The sequence below is a fragment of the Poromitra crassiceps genome (assembly GCF_964638095.1).
Source record: "Poromitra crassiceps genome assembly, chromosome: 11".
Classification (NCBI taxonomy): domain Eukaryota; kingdom Metazoa; phylum Chordata; class Actinopteri; order Beryciformes; family Melamphaidae; genus Poromitra; species Poromitra crassiceps.
Genome location: NC_139643.1, coordinates 33,712,002 through 33,734,689, shown reverse-complemented (window position 1 = coordinate 33,734,689; position 22,688 = coordinate 33,712,002). Strand labels below are relative to the sequence as shown.

Genomic DNA, 22,688 nt, shown 5'->3' with positions numbered 1-22,688 from the left:
TGCTGTAGGTGACTGTTGGTGTGTTGTGCTGTAGGTGACTGTTGGTGTGTTGTGCTGTAGGTGACTGTTGGTGTGTTGTGCTGTAGGTGACTGTTGGTGTGTTGTGCTGTAGGTGACTGTTGGTGTGGTGTGCTGTGCTGTAGGTGACTGTTGGTGTGTTGTGCTGTAGGTGACTGTTGGTGTGCTGTGCTGTAGGTGACTGTTGGTGTGTTGTGCTGTAGGTGACTGTTGGTGTGTTGTGCTGTAGGTGACTGTTGGTGTGCTGTGCTGTAGGTGACTGTTGGTGTGCTGTGCTGTAGGTGACTGTTGGTGTGTTGTGCTGTAGGTGACTGTTGGTGTGGTGTGGTGTGCTGTAGGTGACTGTTGGTTTGTTGTGCTGTAGGTGACTGTTGGTGTGGTGTGCTGTAGGTGACTGTTGGTTTGTTGTGCTGTAGGTGACTGTTGGTGTGGTGTGGTGTGGTGTGCTGTAGGTGACTGTTGGTGTGGTGTGCTGTAGGTGACTGTTGGTGTGTTGTGCTGTAGGTGACTGTTGGTGTGCTGTGCTGTAGGTGACTGTTGGTGTGCTGTGCTGTAGGTGACTGTTGGTGTGTTGTGCTGTAGGTGACTGTTGGTGTGTTGTGCTGTAGGTGACTGTTGGTGTGCTGTGCTGTAGGTGACTGTTGGTGTGCTGTGCTGTAGGTGACTGTTGGTGTGTTGTGCTGTAGGTGACTGTTGGTGTGCTGTGCTGTAGGTGACTGTTGGTGTGCTGTAGGTGACTGTTGGTGTGCTGTGCTGTAGGTCAGGGGTCCCCAACCTTTCTTGCACCGAGGACCGCGTTTAATACTGACAATCTTGCTGCGGGGGGCCGGGGGGCGCGTGATATTAGACACACAGCACATATTTTCCTTGCGGTGGGAGAGATAATGATGAGGTTGGAAATAGAAGCAATGTTTTCAGTGCTTTTGCGTTATCATGACATTTAGCCTTGACTTTGATCCAGAATGCAGAGATGTCAAACATCGCCTACTTTTCAGCCCACTGTCATTTGCCGCGGCGGGTCTCCTTTTATCTCCCCCGCCTATTCTGAAGAAACTCTCAAGTGACGTTTCTCCAGCTCGCTGCACCGCGCACAGCGGCCCATCACCATTTAATTACCTCCCGTGTGTGGGTGGGTGTGTTGTGGTAGCCTGGGTAAACCCAGCCCCCAGTGACCTGCTCTCAGACCTGTTCTCAGTCAACTGAGAGAGCAGGTCACGTGGGGGCTGGGTTTACCTAGGCTAGTGTTGTGGGTGCAGGGCTGAGGTGCAGGCTGCTCTGCAGTCCGCATGCCAATTGCGCACAAATAGTCTCTCCCTCTTTCCATTCTCCCCAGTAGTCGATTTCCATAACTGCAGCCATGGCGCATCATCTCCAGAGTCTCCACCCTAGGATTCGGGTTTCCTAGTAATGTAAAAGGCAAATGTACACTACAGTAAATTGGCTACTGTATGCTTGATGAATGGGATAGCAGACTTCACTGCAATCGCTTTCGCCCACATTTCACTGAGACAACATGTGAGTTAAATATAATATAAATGAAAAATATTGAAGCGGTCTCAGAACAATGGTACAGTGGTATCCACACTCCAATCTAAGTCTAAATTTAGGAAGAGTTCAAATTTGTCTCAAATGTTTATTATTACATTTGTGTATCTGAGGTAACGTACTGTCCTCGTGGGTCCTTAAGTCTTATTTCAGCATATTCATCTGAGTTTCTGGTGATAATTGTAACTCCACCCAGGTCTTCTACAACCTTTGATTTCTTGCAACTTTCAGAGCCATGTCAAAATCTCAGTTTAAAGTTCTATCTCATCGTTTCCCTCGTGAGTTCAAATACATTCGGGGACCTTTGATATCAATTATTTTGGCGGAGGGGATGAATAATTCAGACAGATAAGCTTTGGCGAGTCGAATGCAGATCTTCCCCTGAAGTTCAAGCTTTGTTGAAGACATCTGAGCTCCGCAGTCCCGCACGTATTTTGGAGGAGCCTCCGAGTTTTCCACCAAATGTGTATCTTTATTCATGCTGTCCACTTAACCCGTCATGCATTTTGCAGACAGAACGGTCTGGGAGAAGCCGACGGCGCTCACCGCTCAGTGCTGAATCACTCTTATTTGCTAGCTCAAAGCCAAGAGAAAACCCCATATATGCATGAGCATGTCTCTGGACGCTGTGTCAGTTAAGTCACATGAAAGCTGTGGCGGCACAAAAAAAAAACTGCATATCCAATCAAAGGGAGAAAGTCACTGCTAATGAAAAATAACCCAAGTTCACCCTCTTTGTGAATGATATCTCCATGGGTCTAGCAGCGCTGCAATTAAGCCGTCTATAAGCCTAACTAATTTAGCTTATAAGCTAAATTGCCTAGGGGCAATTTAGCATCTGGCTCACTGGCTTGGTTTGAATGCGTTACCATGTCAAAGTGGTGTAGCCGATGGACTAGTGCCACATTATTAGACACAATGTGGTATTACGACTGATATGCTTTTTCATCAATTAATACAAGCAAGCAGTCCGATAAATATCAACTCCCTCCAGCGATTATCTGTCAACGATTTGATTCGATGCATCGCGACTCGTCCGCATCGCGATGCATCGATTCAACGATTACAGTCATTTTAACACCCCTAATAGGTTATGTTATCGCTCGTATATTTATTATTTCACCAGGGAAGTCAAATTCTTATTTACAATGGCGGCCGGTAATGATTGACAAGGGTGTCTATTTTCTTGTACTGCACACAGGAGAATATTTGATTCATGATTGCAGGTTGATTAGTAGCATTCAGCATTGGCACTGATTTGCATAGAAAGTGTCAGGGAAATGCAGGAGCCTCGGAATGGCTTCACTGACAAAATGCTTCATTCAAAAACTACTATGGGACTGTTTTGTGAATGAAAAGACATTTCCTTCTTGCTGGTTCCTCTGGTAGAAAACTAGTTGTGTACGCCTTGAAATCCAGATTCATTTGTCAATCAAATGCGTTTTGAATTCAAGTCATCAGACAAACGTTTGCAAAGACACACACAAACCACAAGCCTCTCTTGGGGCACATTTACCACATTTATGTCCATTCCAAATTGCGGCGCAATTTGCTCCCCCGAAAAACGGCAACATAATATCATAATTTCATTCATAACGTAAGTTACGGAGGTAACTATGGTTCTGTGAATTCCTGGATGACTGCCAGTGGCAGTTTAACTGTGAATAATGATCTCGCGCTCCGCGACAGACGAGTGTTTTTATACCAACGTAGTCACGTACGTGACGTGGGGCACCTGCGTGTCTATAAAGGTGCGCCGTGACCCACCATACGTCATCTCAGAATCTTCTCGCACCGAAGGTTCCGAGTGACCGGCATGACTGGCAGTCATCCAGGAATTCACAGAACCATAGTTACCTCCGTAACTTACGTTCTGTTTCATTCCTTCCTGACTGCCAGTGGCAGTTTAACTGTGGATGACTTATACCTGCGGCGTCACGAGGAACCAACTCACCTACTGGTCCATCTCCGCCAATGGCAGGACTGCCGCTGCCAGCGTGGACCCTGAGGCCACGTTGATGCGGTAAAATCTGGCGAATGTGCAGGGTGCTGTCCATGACGCCGCCGCACATATCTCCGCCAGGGACACTCCCCTCATCGCTGCCCAGGACGTGGCCACACTCCTGGTCGAATGACACACAATGTTAGCGGGCGCAGGCTTCCCTGCAACGTCATAGGCTTGCTTAATTGCGTCCACAATCCAGTGGGACAGCCTCTGTTTGGACAGAGCCTGTCCCCTGTTTTTCCCGCCGTAGCAGACAAAAAGCTGCTCTGAGCGTCTGATGCTCTGCGTCGCCTCGATATACAGCCGTACCGCCCGGACGGGACATAGCGACGTGTCGCTCTCCCCTGGCTGAGATCCAGCCGGGGAAGGATGGTACGCCTCCAGCTCTATGGCCTGGTTAATGTGTGTCGGGGACAATACCTTGGGCAGGAACGCCACGTTCGGCCATAGAGTCACCCCCGAGCCATCCGCCTTCCACCGAAGGCATGTCGGGCTAATGGACAGAGCGTGGAGCTCCCCCACCCGCTTGGCCGTCGTCACTGCCAGCAGAAAAGCCGTTTTTATTGATACTGCCCTTAAGGCCATCCCCGCCATGGGCTCAAAGGGTGGCCCGCTCAGGGCCCGCAGGACCAGCGGCAGGTCCCATGCTGCCGCCCGGTGTTCTCTGGGGGGCCGCAGCCTCCTCGCACCCCGCAGGAACTGCGTCACCCAATAGTGCCGCCCCACTGGCCCGCCCTCCACATAGGCGTGACTGAGGGAGATGGCTGCCACGTGCACCTTCAAGGTCGAGGCCGCCCGGCCTGCGTCAAACAGCTCCTGCAAATACTGCAGGATCTCCTGTACAGGGCAGGAGACCGGGTCCAATGCCCCGTCCCTGCACCACGAGGAGAATGCAGCCCAACAGTTGGCATATACCGCCCTGGTGGAAGGGGCCCTCGCATTACGCAATGTCTCGCATACCGAGGGTCCGAGGCCCGTCAGGAGCGCCCGGTCCCCTTCAACGGCCACACCCAGAGCTGCAGGTGGGCCGGACACGGATGCCAAACCTCCCCGTCCAGCTGGGACAGGAGGTCCACCCTCGCCGGGAGCTGCCAGGGTTCCCCGTCCAACAGCCCGAGGATTGCCGGGAACCACAGCCTGGCTGGCCACTTGGGGGCCACCAGGAGAACCCTGTGACCAGACGCCCTCACCCTGTGAAGCGTGAGCCCTATCAGGGGGATCGGAGGGAACGCATACAGCAGACCGCTCGGCCAAGCGTTGGCGAGAGCGTCTATCCCCAGTGGGGCGCTGGTCTCCGCTAGGGAGAACCACCGCGGACAGTGAGTTGTGGATTCTGAAGCGAACAGGTCCACCCGGGCCTCTCCGTATCGATCCCACACCCCCTGCACCACCTGAGGGTGCAACCTCCATTCGCCCGGAGGCAGCTTCTGGCGTGACAGGTAGTCCGCCACCGAGTTCGCACTGCCTGGGAGGTGCATCGCTCTCAGGGAGGCCAATCGCGGATGGGCCCATGTCCACAGGCTCTGGGCTTCCCTCAAGGAGGCCAGAGACCTGGTCCCCCCGTACCGGTTGACATGGAACACCGCCGAGGTGTTGTCCGTGCGCACCAACACATGCTTGCCCCTGAGAGAAGGCAAGAAGTGCCTCAGCGCCAAGCCAATCGTCCGCAGTTCTAGGACATTGATGTGCTGCCCCCTCCACCGAGGGCACCACACCCCCTGGACTGACCTCCTCTGCCATACCGCCCCCCACCCCTGGGGCGAGGCATCCGTTGTTACGACCTCCCGCCGCGCTGGGACCGAGCCAAGAGGCACCCCGTGCAGCAGGAACGTGCTGTCCCGCCAGCGGCGGAGATGGACCAGAGGTTCGTTTGTGACCCTGATTTTGACCCACCTGTGCAGTCGAGGATCCATCTGGAGGCTGCTGAACCATCTCTGTAGCGGGCGCAGATGCAGCAGCCCCAGGGGCGTGATTGCTGCGGCCGCCGTCAACATCCCCAGCAGCCTGAGCCACGTCCGGACCGTCATGCTTGCGCCTAGGACGAAATACTGGAGCAGGCCCTGAATCCTCTCCACGCGTTCCCCCGTTGGACGCGCCCGCATTGCCACTGAGTCTAGGGCTAACCCGATGAAGGTGGTCTGTTGGGACGGGCGCAGCGAGCTTTTCTCCCAATTGACGGACATGCCCAGTGCCTCTATATGGGCAAGGACCCTGGATGTTGCGCGCTCCGCCTCCTGGAGGGAGGGGGCGCAGATCAGCCAGTCGTCTAGATATGGTAGGACCTTGAACCCTGCTAGGCAGAGTGCCGTCAAAGCCGCCCTCATGCATCTTGTAAAGATGCGAGGGGCCAGGGACAGGCCGAATGGCAGGACGGCGAACTGGTATGCCCGGCCTTGAAAGGCAAAGCGGAGGAACTTCCGATGCCCCGGGAGGATGGGGACATGGAAGTACGCATCCTTTAGATCTATGGAGGTGAACCACTCTCCGGGAGTAATGGCCTGGAGGACGTCTGCCGTCCGCAGCATCCGGAACGGGAGGACCTTCAGATGTACGTTCAGCCCCCTTAGGTCTAGGATGGGCCTGAGCGTACCGTCCTTTTTTGGTATGAGGAAATAATTCGAGTAGAACCCATCGTTCTGTGTACGTGGGTTCAATGGTGTGATCGCCCCTTTGTCCAGGAGTTTGGCTATCTCCTGTGACAAAGCTTGCCCCTTCGCGGGGTCCGTGACAAAGGTCATCCTGACCCCGGAAGGTGGTGGGGGCCGGCGGTGGAACTGCAGCCTGTAGCCTTTGGACATGGTGTCCAGGACCCATGGGTCCTGTGAATGGGCCGCCCAATAGGCCAGGTGCTGATGTGTGAATCTGCCCACCGCCGGCCCCGACCTCTCAGGCCGTGCCTGGAGGACCTCTTGCGGCTCTGGGGGGGCGGCGGTCGTAGCCGCGCCCCCGCCCACGCCCCCGGGGCGGAGGGCGCACCCCCCTGGGCTGACGCCCACTGCCAGTCGCCTCCTGGGCCTGCCCTCTTGCCTGCCCAGGCGAGTCCCAGTATCGTGAGCGCCGTGGCTCCCGCCTCTCGCTCCGTCTCCCCGAGACGTAGGCCGAGGCCGCCCCTGCGCCTCTGCTGCGCCGACCCCAGCCCTCTGAGGCCTGGTTCGACAGCTTTCTCCGTTCCAGGGCCCTTTCTGCCTCTGGCCCGAACAGCTGACCGGGCACCACCGGGAGCGTCCTCAACGTCCGCCTGCAGTCATCAGACATAGGCGCCTGGGCGAGCCACACCTGCCGACGTGCCACGACCAAGGTGGACATCACACAGCCCAGCTCCCTTGACATGAACCCGAAGGCCTGCAGGGCCGCCTCATGTGTGTGTGCCAACTCTGCCCCCTGATGCGTCGCCTGCATCATCTGGGACTGGGCAAGGAGGAGCACGGAGAGGGAGTTGCCCATCCGAGCCACCCGAGCAGCCGCCTCATATGCCTTCACCAGCAGGTCATCTGTGACCCGGCATTGTGCACTAGGACACTTGGCCTTGTCCCTCAGCGCGGCGTCCGGCGAGAGGACCAGCGAGGCTATACAATGGTCCACCGGGGGCATGCGGGCCAGGCCGTGTACCGCTGCATCCCGCATGGAGGCCAGGGTCCTGCCATCCCTCGCATGGCGCCCCCGCGTCTCCGTGTCTGCCCAGCAGCTCTTTAGTGCCTCCAGAAAGGCAGGAGAGGGCGGGACCTCAAAGGGCGGCTCCGACGGAGCCCGCCTAAAGAGTGGGTTGCTCGGCTGAACCGCCGGCACGTCGTCCAGGCCGACCCTAGCCAGGGCTGCCCGCAGTATTACCTGGAGCGGCTGGGCACCGCGCTCGGTGCCCGCCGAACTCCTGAGGGAAGTCTCTGAGCCGTCCCTGGCCTCCGTGCTTCCCCGTCTGCCCGCCAAGACTGACCGCTCCGGGGAACGATCCTCCCCGGGGTCCTCATATTCGTCCTCGCGGTCCTCTCCGCGGTCCTGGAACATGGTGTTTGACGCCGCCATTGACAGCGCGTCTTCCCTGGCCACGCCTGCCCAGGAACCTGGGTGCGCAGTCGGCACTATCAGAGCCTTGAGTTGCTCCAACTCAGCTCGCAAGGCCTCCATGTCCTGGCGAGAGGAGGTCTCCTTCCTCGCCTTCTTCCGCGGCTTCACCTGCGTCCTGCTCTTGCGCTTCTTAGCGGCCGCAGCGGACCTAGTGCAGACCCCCGATGGTGGGAGGGTCTCCTCCGCCTTTAAGGCCGGTAGAACCCTCTCCACACCGCGGTCCTCCCCCTCGCGCTCCTCTTGGCGCCGCTTACGGGGAGACCGCCTCGGGCTGCTGTCCACGGGTGGGCGGTGACCAAACAACCAGCCTTCCACCTCGCGCAACCGCTCCTCCCTTACGCGGAGGGGCAGGATGCCACAATTAATGCAGGGCTCAGACAGGGCCTCCCGGAGGTGACCCACCCCGAGGCAGCTGGGGCACATCTCATGGCCATCCTCCACGTGCAGCTCCACGCCACAGGAGGAACAGGCCAGCATTGTCAACGAGCACAGGGGGTCAAGCCCGTAACTTGGAGCGGGACCTGGGACACAGTCCAGGACACGTCCGCACTGTTGTGATGAGGGCCAGGCTGGGAGATCGGAGCGGGACCTGGGACACAGTCCAGGACACGTCCGCAATGCAGCGACGAGGGCCGGGCTGGGAGCTCGGAGCGGGCCCTGGGACACAGTCCAGGACACGTCCGCGCCCCACAAGCTAACTTTACGATATAATCTAATACAGTATGATATAATACAATATTATATATAATACTCTACAATTATACAATCTAATTGTACAAAAGGCTATAGGCTATAGCTTAGAATATCTTAATATAATATAGTATAGTATAATACAGTATAGTATAATCCAATATTATCTATTTAATATATACACAATTATGCACTATAATTGCTACCACAAGGCAATATACAAGCCCGACCAGGCAACCTAGACGGGGGTAGCGTCCCACGCACACCCACGGCTAGGCCCAGCCGCCTAGGCCGGAGATAGCCCTGCTAACGGAGCTACCTCCCGGCGAGGGGAGAGGTGGTAGGCAGCCACCCACAGCCTTAGAGGACAACCCCGTTGCACTCTGACTCAAGTCACAGGCTGAGCGGAATGGCTGACTAAACACACCTTCAGGCCGTGTACCTACCTCTCCTTTGTCTGTCTCTGATCCCAAAAATGGAGAATCCGAATAACGGAGCTCCGGAGCCGCACACCTGTCGAAATACGCCAGGTTGCGAGAAGATGAAAGATGACGTATGGTGGGTCACGGCGCACCTTTATAGACACGCAGGTGCCCCACGTCACGTACGTGACTACGTTGGTATAAAAACACTCGTCTGTCGCGGAGCGCGAGATCATTATTCACAGTTAAACTGCCACTGGCAGTCAGGAAGGAATGAAACAGAATTAAACATATCAGAGAGAGAGAGAGAGAGAGAGAGAGAGCAACAAGCACACATCATGTGTTTGGCATAACTGAACCTCCTATCCATCATGTCAATGGAGAAAGCATGCATCTTTCTCTGAAGCCCTCTGGCTTTCAGAGGAGTGCTTTTTGCATCAACAAACCAAAAGCAGTCCAAGATGGCACATATGACCGATACATCTCTGTGTCCAGCAGTCAGCAGCTTCCCTCTGCTGCTATTTTATTTGCTCTTTGGGTTAAAACATGAGAGAGAGAATGTTGGGTGGCCAGCTGTAACAACACCCCCATCAATAATGCCTTTTTCCCTGGACCATGGAAGCCATTTTGCACGGCATGAAACAGTGGAATATCCACACTATACTGTGTAGGTACTACTGTACATGAGGGGTCAAAGTTCACCAAACATTTGATGTGTTCTAGGTGCCCAAGAGGCTTTGCTGACTTTGAACATAAATGCCCAGAGTTACTGTACATAGTAAATTCATGTATCCATCCAGCTATATAAGTTTCAATGATATAAATCCACCCAGGCGATTACATGTGCTTATTAACCTTGTTTTATTTCCCTTCGCAGGAGTTTGAGAAGTTTAACATGCGGCTGGGTGACGTTTCGAAACATGTCCGCATCCCCCTTCCTGTGTCCAATGTCCTGTGGGAGCACTGCATCCGCTTGGCCAACAGGACACTTGTGGAGGGGTAAGACGCTCACTGAACACTTTCTCAGTATCAAGGGGCATCTGTGCAGCCTGCCATCATGAGATAACAGCATCTGTGCAGCCTGCCATCATGATATACTGGAATAGCATCTGTGCAGCCTGCCATCATGATATACTGGAATAGCATCTGTGCAGCCTGTCATCATGATATACTGGAATAGCATCTGTGCAGCCTGCCATCATGATATACTGGAATAGCATCTGTGCAGCCTGCCATCATGATATACTGGAATAGCATCTGTGCAGCCTGCCATCATGATATACTGGAATAGCATCTGTGCAGCCTGCCATCATGATATACTGGAATAGCATCTGTGCAGTCTGCCATCATGATATACTGTAATAGCATCTGTGCAGCCTGCCATCATGATATACTGGAATAGCATCTGTGCAGTCTGCCATCATGATATACTGTAATAGCATCTGTGCAGCCTGCCATCATGATATAACAGCATCTGTGCAGCCTGCCATCATGATATAACAGCATCTGTGCAGCCTGCCATCATGATATAACAGCATCTGTGCAGCCTGCCATCATGATATAACAGCATCTGTGCAGCCTGTCATCATGATATAACAGCATCTGTGCAGCCTGCCATCATGATATAACAGCATCTGTGCAGCCTGCCATCATGATATAACAGCATCTGTGCAGCCTGCCATCATGATATAACAGCATCTGTGCAGCCTGCCATCATGAGATAACAGCATCTGTGCAGCCTGCCATCATGATATACTGGAATAGCATCTGTGCAGCCTGTCATCATGATATAGTGTAATAGCATCTGTGCAGCCTGCCATCATGATATACTGGAATAGCATCTGTGCAGCCTGCCATCATGAGATAACAGCATCTGTGCAGCCTGCCATCATGATATACTGGAATAGCATCTGTGCAGCCTGCCATCATGATATACTGGAATAGCATCTGTGCAGCCTGCCATCATGATATAGTGTAATAGCATCTGTGCAGCCTGTCATCATGATATAGTGTAATAGCATCTGTGCAGCCTGTCATCATGATATAGTGTAATAGCATCTGTGCAGCCTGTCATCATGATATAGTGTAATAGCATCTGTGCAGCCTGCCATCATGATATACTGGAATAGCATCTGTGCAGCCTGCCATCATGATATAACAGCATCTGTGCAGCCTGCCATCATGATATAACATCATCTGTGCAGCCTGTCATCATGATATAACGGCATCTGTGCAAGTAGTCATCGACTACTCCCAAACAGTAGTCGACTAGTCACGACAGATGTTTCTTTCTTTTTTTCACAGCCAGTAAGGGGTTAACTAATGTAGGCGGGACCAACCTGGGGGTATGTGAAGTAGCAGAGTCCTCATTGGCTCTGAGAGGCTGTTTACAAATGAGTCACTAAACCTCAGCAACATGTCTGAGCTGGAGATACTGTACGACTGACTGCAGTAACAACGTAGACGGCAGTATTTACATTTCTAAATACCTTAAATTCTGTATGTGAAATAGCAGAGTATTCAATTGGCCCAAAAAATACTTACTCTACTCTAACAAAGTATTATTACTTGCTACCACTACTTACTACCACTGCATGATGGAATTATCTGTGCTCGTTGCCATCAACCTTCTCTGGTGTTCCTGCTAAGAATACATGAAGACATTCTTGAATATGTGGTTGAATCAGCAGATATTGCGGTTTTTCCTCCGTTCATTTTCTTTCTTTCCAAGCATTACTAACATCCATCCCTTTATATCCACAAAACCACATGTTGTGGGGTTGTTTCCTCCACCGGTCACGGTGTGGTTATTTGGTGCAAATCCCAGTTTGAATGGCCTTGTTCTCACCTGCCAAAATGATCCAAACGAAAGGAGTATAAGCTCCAAAGTTGAGTTAAACTGCTCCACACATGCTTGGCATGAATGTGCCCTTACTGTATTTCAACCCAAAATGAAACTGGTATTATTTTGTCTAAATAATACCTATTGGATGGTGCTTCCTTTTTTGATTAAATAAATACACAGAATTGTTTAAAGGTCACTCCAAAGATGGTCAGCATCTTAAAATCATTTGAATATAACAATTTGTTTTTAATTGTCGTATAGTAAAATCCAAAGTCAGTTATTTATTTTAATTTATTTATTTATTTATTTATTTATTTGTTTGTTTGTTTGTTTGTTTGTTTGTTTGTTCAGCAACTGGCTATTTAAGATGCATAATCAGCAGCTGCTGGAATGTGATTCAGATGATTCAGCACTGCGGGTGAAAAAGCCAAGTCTGCAAACACAAACCCTTCTCATTCCACTCCATCACTCCGGAATATCTGTGGAATAGTGGTTTTATTTGTTGGAGATTTAGATCAGGTCTTCAGCCTTTTTGCTTGAGAAGTCCTCTGTGCTGCCGGGTCACAGTCGTAAATACAGATCCTGAGCTTGTGTCATGTAGCGAGCAATTCTGCTGAGTTATTGCATCAAAAGTGATTTGCTGCCTCGCGCTCTCATCCCTCCCGTCTTCCGGGGAAAGCCTACGGGGACACTGACTGGAGGTTTATTTCTCTCATCTTTCTATGTTTTTTCCTCCACCGATGTTTATCCGTCAGTTGTTTGAACATCTGCTCGTCGTAAATTAGAAAAGAAAAATTCTTTCCAAAGTGTGTTGTCAAGCAGCGTGAAGAACGGGGCGGGGGGGGACTCTGTTGCCCGGTTCCCCTCCGACTCCTCGTCCTCAAAGACAGCCACTCTAAATTCCAGCCATCGCCCTGTCACGCTGGCAGCCCTGTGTGCCACTCCATCGTTTCAGCTTCGCCAAAGACCCTGCGGGGGAATTGTCTGACACCGGCCACTCAACGTAAACCTCCAAAACGCACTTGACACATCCGTCGTAATGCACTCCCTTGTGAGGCAGCGCACTGTGGCTGTGATAGGTGACGGTGTATTTTCTCTCACTAGTCCCTTCCTGTCCCTTACTGAGCGCAGGTGTGCCGAGCGTATGTGCGAAGTAGGTTTTCAGATTGAAGGTTGGACTTTACAGTATGGTGATGAACACATTTGACAGTTGGCGCGAGTTTGCATGGTATTTGTGCATACTACAGATGTCGGAAGTATTCCAGTCCTGCTTACTAGTGTCACTTGGACAGGTTATATTTAGGTGGCGTATTTGGTAGGGTTGTGATGACGGACGCAAAGAAAATGTGTTGGGTTAAAGTGTGACGTGTTTAAGTGCTTGCGCGAGTATTTTAAGAAAGAGAAAGAACATTGGACTGTACATTACGCGGTAAGGCCTGCGCTCACCCACTGAGGGGAGGGATACGCGTTTATCTGGCCGCACATCCGCCAGGCACTTTTCTCTCCATTACGTAGGAGAGTGCCACACAGGCTCTCCTCTTCCTAAGAGCCCTGTCTGGTCGCCTCCCAGCCCCTCACACCCTCCCTTCCCTCCATGACAGAGTCGTCATGTTTGTTGTTTTTGTACTCTGCTGTGCTCAGTCTGTTATTTCCGTCTCAGTCCAGCGCTCGTCTCTTCCAGGCGCTGCTGGACTCTCAGAAATGTTCGAATTCTAATCCAAGGCCGCAAAAAGCTCAACACCAAACTCTGGCAGGTTTGATAAGCGTAGGAGAGTGAGGGAGAGAGAGAGAGAGAGAGGAGATGAAGGGGAAAACAGAAGAGAGGGAGAAAAAGTGAAAGAGAGAATATCTGTATATGAACGTGTGAGAGAGAAAGAGATGAGTTTGGTTCGTTCTCTATTTATATCTCCAGGAAGCAGCTACCTGTCTGTATGGCGGTTTGCTCTAAATATGGGTGTCAGCAGCCAGGGATGTGCCAGTGGAGCGTTGTTATGGAGCCCACAGCCTTTGCAGGCGAAACACGCCCTGCGTCCGCCTACGCAGCATTCAAGTGCCAGGATTGGCCAGGAGCGAGCCAATTACACCGCAGTGTTCATTTTGACAGCTCACACAGCTCTGTCTAAATTGAGTCTAGCAATCAAGTCAAATTTTCAGAGGAGAAAGATCATATATTTTATTCCTAGTTACCGGTATTGGCGTTAAGTGACATTAATCAAATGGAGAAAGGGTAAATCACATGGCCAGAACGCAGGACAGTAACTTCAATTTAATGTTAAAACCTGAATAACTGGTATGGAGCCTGTCAGGTGAAAAGAAGCGGCTGGCAACTGCACATGTGTCGGTGGAAGCATGGTGCTAGTCTACAGCTCTCCCCATATCGGCAGAGGGTGGAGCAGTGACCGGGGCACCCAATAGGGCAGCATGGGGATAAATTGGCCGAATATAATTGTTATGAAAATGGGGAAGAATTCAGAAAAAATTATATAAAATAAAATAAAATAAAACCTGAATAACTGGTTAACTTCTCAAATTAAAATCTTAAATTGTCAGAGGATAAACATCATATTTTAGACAGAACAGGCGAGTGGAATGAAAATAACAGGTAACTTAACAGGTAGCGTTATAATTAAGCAATATAGCATGAGAGTTGCGGCCTCGTGGGATAACAGCTTATCAGCGGGATATATGCCACAACACCACGCAGCTCGAGTGCTATATTGCTTTTATAAAACGGTTTCCAAGTATAATAATATAATAATAATAATACTATAAGTCCGACTGGCATGGTATTCTGATAGAGTCAGTTGAAACACTACTGTAAGGCGGGACCGCAAGAACGTGCGGGTGATTTGATTGGATCGTTCTGGAGACTGAAGTTGACATTGGCCAATCCTGGCGCTTGCTGAGAAGCTGAGCGCTTTCTGGAAAGCCGACAGGCAGCTCCAGCGCAGCGCTTAATTCTCAGCGCTTGCTGAGAAGCTGAGTGCTTTCTGCAAAGCCCGACACCAACTAACGTTACGGGGTTAAATGCGGGGTTAACAGCCTTTTTTTTGCAAAAAAGACATTAGCCCGCATCTATTCTTGTACAAAACATAATTTTCTGCGAAGTATTAGTAAAGTTATAAGCGAAGATCGATTCACAAGGATCTGACAGCTGTCTCCGCCATTTGTTTTTTTTGAGGTAACCAAAGGCTTTTAGTAAGAGAGTTGCCATGGCAACCAATAACCCATGGCCATGGGTTATTGGAGTGGGTTATTGGATTTATACAATGGCTGTGAACCAATCAGATTGCTTGATTTGAGAGAGCCGTTTTATAATAACAGGTATATGACATGACCCGTCCACCACCACCTTGCATGGGTGCTTGGCCAATCCTGGCACTTGAATGCTACATAGGCGGACGCAGCACGTGTTTTGCCTGCAAAGGCTGTGGGTTCCATAATAATGTACAGGTGGACAGCCCACACACACACACACACACACACACACACTGCCTTGAGCCACAGTGTGGCCAGAATTACAGGTTGATATGTGTCCTTAAAAGGATCATTCTAGTTATTTTGAACCTGGACCTTATTTTCCCAGAAGAACAGTATTCTGTTGGTTCAGCTTGAAAGCGTTCACATGTTCTGCTCGCAAGTCATGCGTATTTCTGAATTCAGAAATTAACCATAAACAATCTGCTGCAGATGTTTCTGGCTTTTTGCACGTATGGTTGATTGAAGTAGTGTGAGCATAACTGATTATTTACATGTTTAATACCTTGGACTGCTGACATGTTTACTGCTGGTGTCGCACAAATGCAATTAGTGATGCCAGGTGGGAGATAATGGATGCTGCAACAAATCCCACATATCCTCCGTGTGACCGGCACTAGCAGGTTGATGTGAATGGGTTTTCACAGTTACAGTAGCAGTTCATAGAAATGTATAATACTATATAATGTGTGTGTGTGTGTGTGTGTGTGTGTGTGTGTGTGTGTGTGTGTGTGTGTGTGTGTGTGTGTGTGTGTGTATATAATACTGCAATACAATCAGATTTCAACCAATAGAAAATAGGAAAATTAAATGTAGGCAGGTCTCATTGCAGAGTGTTATTGTGTTGAAAGGATGTGTTTTAATCTCTTTTTAGAAGAGAACTAGAATTATTTATCCTTTAAAACGCTTGCAAATGATCACATCCTTTAAAGGCCTTTTACCATATTCCTTTTTGAATTTCTATTTTGATCAGCAGCTACAGGACATGTAGTTTTCGCTCATTTAGAATTTCTTCTGACACTTTGTTTATTTTTTCGCTCCCGGCTGTGATGGGGGTCTTGGTTATCCTTCTTGCACACATTCTGTCTCCACTAGAATGTTAATCAGGATTAACACATGATTAGCTGGAACGTTGATCTTGCAGATCAGTTTGGTGCATAACCAATTCACAGGAAAAATTAGGAGGTAGAGCGGGCTCATGAGGTAGACTCCATCCATCCATTAATGAGAAGGTTGGTGGTTCGATCCCCAGCTCCTCCGGTCCACATGTCAAAGTGTCCTTTGGGAAGATACTTAACCCCAAATTGCTCCCGATGGTTGTGCACACCACCCTAGGCATGTGTTGTAAAGCACTTTGAATGGTTGGTACACTAGAAAAGCGCTATATAAATCCAGACCATTTACAGACATGAATGTAAATCCAGCACAGTGAGACTCCCTCCTTTGTATGATGAAATGGCTCTGCGTGGGTAGCCTGGATCTAATGATCATTTGAGTTTTTTCATACTGTTCAGTGGCATCATCCTCAAATCTGAAATACAATCCAGAAAAGTAAAACTCATCACATTTTGCACCAATGTTCATCATACAGGGAGAAATCCATCATAGAACAGGCAGAGATACCAATTTCCTCCCATCTCCCAGCCATTTTCTATGGCTAATTAACTAGCCTGATTGTGACTGACTTCTGATGCTAAGCTCCTCTTCTCCTCTAGCTATGCGAATGTGAAGAAGTGCAGCAACGAGGGCCGGGCCCTGATGCAGCTGGACTTCCAGCAGTTCCTGATGAAGCTGGAGAAGCTGACGGACCTGCGGCCCATCCCCGACAAGGAGTTTGTGGAGACCTACATCAAGGCCTACTACCTGACAGAGAACGACATGGAGCAGTTTATCAAGAATCACAGGGTGAGACAGAGACCGTGGCTGAGGTTGGAGGTCTGGGAGACACGTTTACAGGATTGGAGATCTGTGTCAAATACAAAAGATTAATAAATTGTTGCAGATATTTCAAGGTTTTAGGCAGCACTAATTATTAGAGACCGACCGATACTGGATTTTGGAGGCCGATGCCGATAGATATTAGGGAGTAAAAAAAAATCTGATATCGACATATCGGCCGATATTCTTATATTATATAATACACATTATATTACACAATTATTTTGCAATGATCCCTCAAATATCAAACACTTGACAAAGATATGACTTGACATGACTTGAGATATGTAATGTAGGCAGGATGTTTTACAGCTTATCAATCAACTTTATTGTCCAAAATGACATCAATGCAATGAAACAGTAAACTGAACTGGGAATTTAATAATTATAAATAACTAGAAATACAAAAACACAAATAGAACAAATATAAAATATAACTTGACTTAAGAAAAAACAATATAAATATACACAAATATACACAACATGCTGTCTATAACTTAAAAAACTACTAAATAAAAAAATATTGGCATATCGGCCGATATTATATCGGTTGACCAATATATCGGTCGGGTTCTACTAATTATACACTACCAGACAAAAGTTTGGGTGTATGCATTTTTTTGTTTTTTCTGCATTTTAGAATAGTAGTAAAGACATCAGAACTATGAAATAACAAATGGAATTATGCACTGACTGAAAAAGTGATGAACAAATCAAAACTGTCCCGTCTCTTATTTCGATCTCTTTAAAGTAGCCACCCTTTGGTTTTGGAAAGAAATTCATGCATAAGCATCAACAATTTATCTAAAAAAACAACTTCATTTATCTAAAAACTTCTGCAGAGCAGCAGCAACAGCGGCTAGCAAATGATACACATTTCACTTCCTATACGTTCTTCACAATAAAAGCATCCCGTTTTGTCAGTGGAAAGCTTTTAATATGAAGGAGCTGCAGCAGGAAATGGAAGTTACATTCACGTTAACTTCCATGCTCCGGGACGGCGCATCAAAGTCACATGATGCAGTAACAGACGTTCAGGGCGCAGTGGGAATCATAGAGGTGCCATTCTCCCTACTAGAAGTCAGTATACGATCAAAATGATTTAAAGGCTGTTATACATGTATTAAGATAAAAAAAAGTTACATATTGAGCTTTTAAGCATAAGCCTTTAGATCAAAGTGGCTTTATGATCATAAAAAAGCATTGAGTCAGGTGTGTTCAAACTGTTGAGTGGTAGTGTCTCAATTTGTGATCTTTTGACTCTTCCTCCAAAATGTGAAGTAAACACGTTAATTTCTTTCTTTCCTTTTCCTCTGGCTCTTCACCCTCCTGCAGGAGTACTCCATGAAGCAGCTAGCCAACTTGGTGAATGTTTGCCTGGGTTCACACATCAACAAGAAGGCCCGTCAGAAGCTCCTGTCAGCCATCGACGACATCGACAGACCGAAGAGATAGAGAGATGGACAGGACCCATTGCAGAAATACCGCCCAGCCCCATAGAGATGGACGTTTCCCCCAGAGGAACGCCCAATGCTACACCAGAGGTGGAGCCCAGCACAGAATGTCTACCTTTTCAGTCTGGAATATGCCTGGCAAAGTCAAGGTGCGTTCAACAAGCAGTTAGTAGTGAAGATTATACATCGTAGTGTTACTGTATATAACACTCTCTCTGAAGTCATTTGGGCGAGAATGGTAATCGTTTATGTTGATTTCGCTAACATACCATCTTTCAAATAGGCTCACAAACACAAATTTCCAGACTGCAGCTTGTTGAATGCACCTCACGACATGACAATGGACTTAAATACTAAAGCTACGTTTCACACTCACGCATGTTACAGTTACTCAGTATGTATAAGCCTATTATAACGCATGCACCAGCATTTTCATATCGACAAACACGCTGCTTTCAAGTCCTGCTGCGTTTTCTGTTTGCAGCCACAATAATTTAATCCTCTTCAAGTTCTCCATGAAAACAAGGAACTTTTTTTTATTATCTATGTTTTTTGTCGTTTGTTTTTAGAAGAAAATAAATACTTGAAATATCTAACAGTGCAAGGCAACATGTGGCTGTTTATGTACATGATTACAGTACATCTGTTTTCACCAAATGCGTTCAGGTCCTGATGCAACAAGGCAAGTGTAAAGGTCCTTACACACCGGGAGCGTTATTTTCGCGCGATTAATTCACACGTCAATATTTTTCGAACCTATTCACCTTATGTTCAGACGTGGGGGTGGGCCAAATTCTTCCGGGTCGTGTTAACACTTCCGGCCGTCACGGCGCGAAATACAAATGAACGTCATGTAGATGAGAGGTGTTTTTGTAGTGGACAGTGCAGGGGGTAAAACAACCTACTACTTTGAGCTCGGTACACAGCCAGCAAGCGGAGTATCCACTGTTAGGCAGGTCAGATAATGTTATCGTCGACAATGACGAGCATTTTCTTGTAAAACATACCTGGACTCCAACAAAGAAAGAAATCTATAAGACCCGCAGACATTAACGAAATTCCCTGGAATGCGAGAATTAACGAGCCAGTTACATGGTGTTGCATTCTTAGACATTGCCGTTTGCTTTTATTTGGTATGTTACATACAATTGGCTAAATTATTAGTTAATTCAGTTAGATTATATTGGAGCAGCCAGCCATTTTTTTTTTTTTTTTTTTTTTTTTTGCCGGAAGTCGTCACACGACCACACAACCGGGTCAAATGGGCGTGGCTACATAAGGTGAATATCAGTCAATGAAACTGTGCATACCAACGGCGAAGTTTCGCTGAGCGTTGTTGCGGTGTTTATTTTTTCGGACCAAGATCGATTTGTCAGAAATTCGCTTCCGACGTCCATCTGTTGCTGTGATTGACAGGTGGGTAAAAATTTGCATCGCAATTTCGTCCTGTATATTTGCATCGCTCTTGGTGTGTAACAGTCTTACCTTGTGCTAAAACAGATAATCACTTAAATAGTTGTGTAATGTAGATGAGTTTTGTGGTAAATATGGTCCATCTGAAGATCCACAAGGACGTTTGTACTCATTTCACATGCAAACAACTAGAATCCAACATAAGCCTTGGTCACACTATAAATTTCCCTACCTGATGGAAACAGATGTGGGATTAGGTTCCCTTTAATCATACATTATGTTATGACAGCCCATATGTTTACTGTATTATTCCACTTCAGACCATTTGTTTCGCCTGACTGGATGCTACGCTTCTTTGTTTTGTTTGTTTCGTCCACGTAAAATCTAATATAATGATGATTCTGAAAATATTATAAATGATTGTATATTAGCAAAGTGTTTCGATTGTATCCGCACCAGCTGCACTTGTTCGTTTGTCACCCTGTCATATCTTAGAAGGAAATTATTTTATTGTCCCGGGGTGGATTTCTCAAAGTCTTTGTGCTGAAAGTGTTGTATTGCTTATCTCGCAATTCAATGTTTGCCGGCTTGCTGAACAGTAAAATGTCTGTTTCTCTTTTAGTCGTTTTGTAAGTTTGTGCAGTTGAGCGCTGATTGTGTGATTGCTCATGATTTAATCGTTGAACTGCAGAGACAACATGAACTTTGAACTTTTCCTTCACTTTGGGGGAAACTATCCCCCTATCTTCTCTATTTAACGACCACCTCTGCTTGGGAGGCAGATTGACTTACTTTCAAATGACAAGTTTTTGATACAGCTTTAACTCCATTCTTATTTTGTGCACAACTATTCCAAGAAGAATACTGTAAATGCAAATGTTTTGAACATTAATATTTATTTCTTGCTTTTTGTTCAGGATCTTTTTCTATATGACAATTGCTGGAAGTGTGCTGTCATCTGTCACCTCTCAGAGTAGTCAGTACCCTGTAACTGTAATGGAAATAGGAATATTTAAACTATGACAAATTGTGTTAATGCTCATTGTGCACTATAGTGAAAATCAGTAATCAATCAGTGTTGGAGTTGTAGGTTGATCCAAAATGATTCTAACATAATATAATAAACACACTAAACATGGACACTTCACAGTCTCATTTATTCTCTCTCATTAGGTGAAAACACCCAAATAGTTGGTGGACAATAAATGTACCAATGGCAAATGAATGCATTAAAAACGGTCTTAATCTAAAAACCACACGCAACTTCTGAACACTCTCTTGCACTCTCTCTCCCTCTCTCTCTCTCTCTCTCTCTCACACAGCAGATTCAGTTCAGGTACAGTACTGTATGTAGGTAGATAATTAGCATAGGTGGTGTTTTAGGTCATCAGAATGTACAAGTGCCGCCTTTCCGCAGAGCCTCTCTCCATCCTGACGATGCTTTCCTCAGCCTGGGATCAGGGCTGTGTAATGAATACAGCCTCCCTCTGTTTTGGCCATCCTGTGAGGAAGAGCCTATTGATTTGGGGTTGAATTCAAGGAGGTGTGAAGGGATTTCTTAAAGGCCGGCTTTTCCGTGGGGGATATGAATATATATTAAATCTCACGCCCCTAAGGTTTTCGAATCCGTTGAAATTTTTGAAATTGGAGGTTTACTCACAGAGATATCAACCGAAATCCACTCTGTGTGTGGGGGGGGGGGGGGTGGGGGGGGGGGAGGTGCGGGGACTCGAAATACTACATTTCCCACAATGCACTGGGCTCGCGTGGCCTTCGTTTTCATGCCCACCCCTCAGGCATTTGGCTGATATCAAACTCCAGTAGGTGGCGGTAATGCACATATATGTTTGCCAACCGCCATAAAACTCAAAGAAGAAGAAGAAGGCTTCGACAATAAAACATACAGAGAAGAAGAAATAAATCGAAAATAAAATTGCCTCCAAATTGCACCAAATTTAAACGGTAGTATATATGTCGGGAGATGTCTTCATAAAAAAAAATCATGCATTTTAAGGCATTTTCGTAGGAGTTACGCGCATCTGATGTTGTAACTATTTTCTGTAAAAATGTGTAAAAACGGGTACATTGCTCAGCGTTGATTTCGTTACTTCAACCCACCTACTACTAGATGTAAAATTTGACGAGCTTTCCAATGCCGCCAGTCCCGTGTCTGTCCGTGCTTCCGTTCCCGAGATTGGTCTCTTTGAAAGGAACTATGGGAAGCTAATATTAGCTACAGCAGGCTAGGCGGTTGAAAAAGATGGCTGCCTTTTCGTTTTTGTTGAAGACCTCTGAAGGGGCGTGGAGGACCTCTAGAGGCGGGACCATGGCTCACAACAGTTGTAGTTCATAGGTGCACGACTTCCGCAAGGCGGACTTGGGCCAGATGACGCGAAACGCGTCGGCTGGCCCAAAAAATATGTGAGAGATGCTTGATATCTCTGGGAGTGAAGCTCCAATTTCAAAAATTTCAATGGATTCGAAAACCTTAGGGGCGTGAGATTTAATATATATTCATATCCCCCACGGTAAAGCCGTCCTTTAAAGGTCCCATATGTTCATGCTATTTTTAACTATTTAAAACATGTCTCATGGGTGGTTAAAACGAGGTTATGAATTGTGTTGCGGCGGGGAAAAACTTCAAATCCAGCCTCTGTGGGACTTCTCTTGCCACGCTGTCTCTCATCAACTATGCACTGTTTTGAGGGGGCGGGACCTCTGATAAGATGATCTGTTAAAGCCCCCCACACATGAGCCGCTCTGCGCCCGCTGTGCCATGCTTTTCTATGGGGAGAGCTCAGAATGTTTCTTTTTCTTGTTTAGCATTGGATCTCTACAGCATTCACCCACCCCCGGTGGTGTTTCCACTACATAAGATACATCTCTTATGTATCTTATGTATCACCTGCCCAATTTGGATGAGATTTGAGGGTGCATCTTGGTACTGGCTGAGCCACAGGGCGTCTGCATCGTTGGTGGGACACGACATGTTATCTTGTGTTAAAGAGGGAGTCGGCATATTGATGGCGCCTCTCAGC

At 47.9% G+C, this 22,688-nt stretch overlaps 1 protein-coding gene across 2 annotated transcripts in view; it reads left to right on the top strand.

Moving 5' to 3' along the window:
* Positions 1 to 20,770, top strand: part of vps50 (VPS50 subunit of EARP/GARPII complex) — a 174,763-nt gene extending 153,993 nt beyond the window's left edge. For both annotated transcript variants that reach the window (XM_083645564.1, XM_083645563.1), the window contains 3 exons: positions 9,620 to 9,741; positions 16,561 to 16,750; positions 18,119 to 20,770. In XM_083645564.1, coding sequence (XP_083501690.1) covers positions 9,620 to 9,741; positions 16,561 to 16,750; positions 18,119 to 18,238 — 432 coding nt within the window. In that variant the 3' untranslated portion in view covers positions 18,239 to 20,770. The remainder of the gene's footprint in view (positions 1 to 9,619; positions 9,742 to 16,560; positions 16,751 to 18,118) is intronic.
* Positions 20,771 to 22,688: the final 1,918 nt, after the last annotated feature.